The sequence below is a fragment of the Phoca vitulina genome, unplaced genomic scaffold (assembly GCF_004348235.1).
Source record: "Phoca vitulina isolate PV1807 unplaced genomic scaffold, GSC_HSeal_1.0 scaffold6, whole genome shotgun sequence".
Taxonomy (NCBI): Eukaryota; Metazoa; Chordata; class Mammalia; order Carnivora; family Phocidae; genus Phoca; species Phoca vitulina.
The window spans coordinates 55,558,599-55,564,598 of NW_022589709.1; the positions used below are offsets into that span (position 1 = coordinate 55,558,599).

The 6,000-nt window shown below is 39.0% G+C and overlaps 1 protein-coding gene across 3 annotated transcripts in view; it reads right to left on the reverse strand.

Annotated features, from left to right (window-relative positions):
* Positions 1-3,260: 3,260 nt before the first annotated feature.
* The window catches only part of OCLN (occludin), a 52,324-nt gene continuing 49,584 nt past the window's right edge, over positions 3,261-6,000 (reverse strand). For all 3 annotated transcript variants that reach the window (XM_032404262.1, XM_032404259.1, XM_032404260.1), the window contains one exon: positions 3,261-5,768. In XM_032404262.1, coding sequence (XP_032260153.1) covers positions 5,667-5,768 — 102 coding nt within the window. In that variant the 3' untranslated portion in view covers positions 3,261-5,666. The remainder of the gene's footprint in view (positions 5,769-6,000) is intronic.

The following is a 6,000-nucleotide window of genomic DNA, read 5'->3' on the forward strand; positions in this document are numbered from 1 at the left end:
TAAGATCTGTTCAGTTTGGGACAAGTTTGAGATGCTTGAGATGCCTGCTAATACATATGGAAATAGTAGCGTGCATGAAAACTGCAGTGCCTTAAAATAGGCTAAAGATGTCAGCCTTCTGTGACTGTCTGAGGTGACCTCAAGCGGAAACCAAAAACAAGAAGTGGAAACCAGTTAGGCAGAGGTCTACAGGCAATATTTTTTAACAAATATGATAGAAGCACAATGTATTAAGATGACCCAAGCGTTTTTCACACGTCTATGTGTAAATCAGTGAAGCTGAATTTTTACAACGTAACTGATTGTACCTTGTGACACATAATCATAGAGAACTGCTTGCAAGCACATCTACCGCTTCCCGCTTTTGCGTACATAACCCCCTGTGAAGCTAAGTTTCAGAGCAGTTCTGAGCAATCTGAAATACTGTTTCGTGGGCGATAGTCCTCAGTAAGACAACAAATAATGCATTTACTAACCTACTTGGAGGTTGGCTTTTTTTTTTTTAGACGACATTAAGCATTTCCCACACTTGAGAAATGGAGATGCAAGGTCCAGCCAGAGCATCAGAAAAAGCTTACATCCACGAGAGGAACAGTGGGAAGGAACTGCAGGAACTGGAGCTTCTTTATTTCCCCATCAGCATACGCTCCCCCCCTCTGCTGCCTATATTGCTTTGTTGGTACCAACATCTTCCCTTGTGTTCTGCCCCCTCAAAAACATAAACACAAACCATGCTGCATGATACTGGAAAGACCTGTATTTAAAACCAGGCTCTGCCACACTAGCTGGGTGACCAACAAGCAAGTCACAAACGATACTTTCACCTACACACAACATAGTGGCAACTCCATTACCAGCTTTTATTTCCCCCCAGAGGACAAAGGCCTTATTATTTTCAGTGTTGTCTTTAAAAAGGAGAGGAGAATTCGGCATTGCTGATTCTTTCCCAGTGCCAGTCATCTTTCGTTTTTGCCTCCCCCACATCTTTAACTCTTCACAGGACTCACACTCTTTCCTTGCCCTTCCTACTTTCCCTCTATCCTCCCTTCCTTCACAAACTCCACTTTTTCCTTTTTCTTTTCCTCCATTCTGGTTGGCCATCATGTTCCAAGACAGGATGCATTCCTATGGGACAAGTGGCCACAACCCCAAGCCCCAAGCATGTATCTTGCATATGTTCACTATCCATCAGTCTGGGAAGACCTTTTTTTTAATTAAAAAAATTTTTTTTAATTTGAGACAGAGAGAATGAGAGAGAGAGAGCACATGAGAGGTGGGAGGGTCAGAGGGAGAAGCAGGTTCCCTGCCGAGCAGGGAGCCCGATGCGGGACTCGATCCAGGGACTCCAGGATCATGACCTGAGCCGAAGGCAGTCGCTTAACCAACTGAGTCACCCAGGCGCCCTAATTAAAAATTTTTTAATTTTTATTTTATGCATGCTCCACACCCAATGTGGGGCTTAAACTCATGACCCTGAGATCAAGGTCCCATGTTCAACCGACTGAGCCAGCCAGGTACCTCTAGGGAAGGCTTTTCTTTTGAATGAAAGAAAAAAAAAAAAAAAGGACAGGAGTCCCTAGTAAAGTATATTTGTGGAGAGGAGGCTGGATCATTCAAACTCACAACTGTGAAATTTACTCTCCTCTGTATATATTTTAGTCATAGATCTTAACTAGGAGTTGTACCAAGGCAAAACAAAACGTGCATAAATCCATGGTAATCCCTTGCCATAACTGTGGCTGACACAACATTCTAATTGTATACAAATTGGGAGAAGAAATGGATCTAACCTAGCCTTATGTTTCAACTAGTGAAACTAAGGGACAGCTATGAAGAATGGAACAGTCTGATCTTTGCCCATGGGTAGCTGAACACAGTCCCCAGGGCTAATGAATTTATGAAGAGCTCAGCCAGTGTTATTACGCTGAAATTCAGCATGCACAACTCTGGAGACTGGGAGAGGTGAACTTGATGGAAGTATCTGTAAAGATACTTTCTCACACAGAGACTCATTAAAAACCTCCACAACTGCTTTTAACAGAATAGAATAATCCTTATTTTGACATGTTATAGCACTTGTTCATCATCTATTAAGTCACAGTGCCAAGCCTAATGCAGTTATCTAAAATTCAAAAGAACTCATACCCTAACGCTGCACCCAGCACAGACCAGTAAGGATTGGGATGATACATACACTCTTAAAACACAATTTGTTTTTTAAAAACTTGTTTCAAGTCTCACCTTCCAGCTTTGGGAAATTGGTTTAACTGGCCATGTTTATTACATTCTGATAAGGACTGTTGTTCTAAGTCCTACATTAACTACCTTCATAACAACTATGAGATCAGGTACACACAGTTCTTACACAAATAAGCAAACTGAGGGGCGGGAAGGCTAAGTAATTTGTCCAAGGTCACAAAGCAAGTAATTGCTGCAGGCAAAGCAAGAATAGGACGACACAAGCAGGGAAGAGCGAGAGGGTCCTGTGACAGCAACTAGAAATCTTGGGGGACGCCTACATTGGGTTGCAGTCCCCCCCCAACAAAATCAATTATGTTTCCATGCTTTTCTCAAACTGCAAAGTGGCATTATTTTAACTTAACAGTGCTTTCTAAAAACTACCCAAGTTAGGGACGCCTGGATGGCTCAGTCGATTAAGCGTCTGCCTTCAGCTCAGGTCATGATCCCAGGGTCCTGGGATCGAGTCCCACATTGGGCTCCTTGCTTGGCAGAGAGCCTGCTTCTCCCTCTACCTGCTCTGCCTGCCACTCCCCCTGCTTGTGCTCTCTCTGACAAAAAACATAAAATAAAATAAAAAAATAAATAAACTACCCAAGTTACTTGGGCATTTTTCTTTGTGAAAACTGTTCCCATTAAAAGACATGTGAACAGTATGAAATGCAGGAGGAGGGATGACACAGCCGTCCATCTAAGTCATTTGTCCTTCCACAGAAGTTACACAGTTAATGTAGAACCACAAGCTGCCAGGAGACGGGGTCTGATTCCTGATTCCTCCAGCTGAGCTTTCAGAGATGTCCAGAGGAGATACTTCTATCACAGTGATGAAGCAGGGAGCATGTCTCTGTGTGAGGGACTCTTACAGCCTCAACTCAAAGTCCCCAGAGCCATGACTGGAGAACTCTTCTCCTGCTCGTACCCTTCTTTACACACGCACACCTATTCAGGTCTTTACAGATACTTCCGATATTTCATACGAAGCATTTTACGTCAATTAAAAGTACTTAAAATGCACTAAAAATATATTTTATTAACACCAGACACAGTAATCCCATCTTACCCATGAATTTAGTGACAGTCAACCTAGAATGGGAGCCCAGAACCTAATATTCCAACAGACCAAGATTCCAATCCTATTTAATCACTTGCTACTGTCTTTGACAGTGGACCAGTTAATCTACCACATCATCAGTTTTCTTACCTGTTAAATGAGAATGAGAAATGATTACATGTCAATGGAATGTTACAAGGATTAAATGATAATTTCATATATGTGTGTATACAATGTAACTTTTACTATAAATACCAATAGGCTTCAATTTATTTCAAAAAATACAAGCATATATGACAAAACTAACACCTGTTCTTTCTGGCAGATGGATATGTGTTTATAGTTTTCTATTTTTCTTTAAATTTTTCAAAATAAAGAGAAATTAAAATATTGATCTTATCTACTGTGAATACAGAAGCACCTATGTAAAGGCATCCCTGTGTGCAGTTAACCTTCATCAGCAGGACCACATGCTTTCACAACAGAATTTCTGGAACAATCGTTTAAAATAGAAGGCAGACTGCAGACGTAAGAATCTCAGGTCAGAGATGGATGAGACCTCCAACATCTAATCTAAACGTCTTGTTTTCCAAACTAGAAATCGGCCTAAGTGGTTCTTTAGTTACATCCAGCTGGTTAATCCCAAGTGGTCTTTAAGTACCACATTTGAGAAATTATTTTCTTGTATTTTATTTTTAAGTCCAATTTTCTGACACAATTTTACAATGGAAATTCATGCTATTTGATTTTGTTCGTTCAGCTGTATAGTTTTGTTTTGTCAGAACCCTGGCATCCTTGCCATCTTCATAATCTAAGTACACTGACTTCCAAGAACAAAGAAATTTAAATTTTAGCATACATAAAAATGAGTTAAGTTGCTCAAGAGTCTTCACCATTTGGTGTGAAACCAAAAGGTATGAAAACTATGAACTCTTACCTTTTGTAGCATGTACAGCACATGGAAAATTAAGAATTTCTTCAATTTGAAGAAATGAATCAATGTTATAATAGAAACATCATCTTAAGATGTATCTTTGGAAAATGATTCAGACTTGTATATAAAGAATTACATACTTAAGTGTCTGAATGGTATACTAATGATTATTTAAAGATTATTCTTCAAAAATTTTCACAAAAATAGTTCTAAACTGAGGGGATAATCACAATCAACTGGGCTAGCTATATGCCCACTATCAGCTAATTTCATTTACTAATAAAAATTTAAGTTACAAAAAAGTGATGAACCGAGGGCACCATCTGAAATAATTTGATGTTTTGTGGGATTGCCCTCTGTTTCCAGACAAATCAGCCTTCTGATAGCCAAAAGACTGGGAAATTTAGTAATCAGCACAGCACCCAAAATAGTTTAAAACATTAACAGATAAAACTCCAAACTTAATAGCACTAATGATGTCAAACAACTATATGAAAGAAAGACAACACCAGGCTTAATAGCTTAGAAAGTATATACAGAACTTGAACATTAAGATACAATTCAAGTCACAACTGAATTAGCAACGTCATCAGATACTCTGATATAATGAAAAAGCCTAGTTTAAAAAAAAGAAAACAAAACAATGCATGTAAACCATAAAAGATTACAAAGTATTTTAGAATACACAACAGAATTCTAACTAGGAGGTTTAAATTTTGATTCTTAAAAGGTAAATATATATTTACAATCTTTAAGTTTCACAATTTGTTATTTTTACATGATCTTTATTCTCTGGATAATTTCATAAAACAATAAAAAGCTCTTTTAACACCACGATACACAGAAAAAAAAAATCAATAGGGAGGTTGGTAGAATGCACTAGCCATAGTTATTAGCTAACATACAAAAGGCCAGGGGCTTTATTCATGGACTCAAGTCACAAAACAGACTGAACAAAAACTGCAAGCCAGGAAACAGGCACTTTCCCTTCAGAGACTTCACTGCAGGGACCGAGTTTCCTTACCTGAGAAGGACTGGTTATAAATAACAGTTCTGAAGGCAGAGTTCTGGGAGGAATGGATGAGATCACCTATGGGAACTAATGAGCTCACTTACGTTTTAAGAAAAGACTGTGCAAGTTCACAGCACAGGTCACCGTGGGACGTTCCTTCAAGGTTTAAAAACCTCAACCTGTAGTCAGTCAGTCCTTAATACAATAGATGAATTTTAAAGCACAGAACCCTTAATTGGAGTGTTCAGCCCAGTTGATTATCAAAAGCTATTTATAAAATGCTTCAATACTGATGAATTAAAGCTACCAAAACTTTGTAATGATCACAAAGATTTGGCCTCCTGGGTTAAAATCCAAAGTCATTTTGCCTCTTGATAACATTGCAGAGATGTCAAATACTTCTTAATCTCTCAAAGCGTGTGGCAGACCTTCTATGTTTTCTGTCTATCATAATCTCCGACCATCTTCTTGATGTGTGACAATTTGCTCTTCAACTGTTTGCAATAATTCCTCTTATTTTTGTAATCTGCAGACTAAAAAGGAAAAAAAATAAATCAGGTAAATTTAACAAAATAAAAACAAGTTGTGTTAGCTGCTAGGAAAGCAGAGGTAAATTAAAAAAAAACGTAGAATAGGGGCACCTGGGTGGCTCAGTCGGTTAAGTATCTGCCTTTGGCTCAGGTCATGATCCCAGGGTCCTGAGATCAAGCCCCACATTGGGCTCCCTGCTCAGCGGGGAGTCTGCTTCTCACTCTCCCTCTGCCT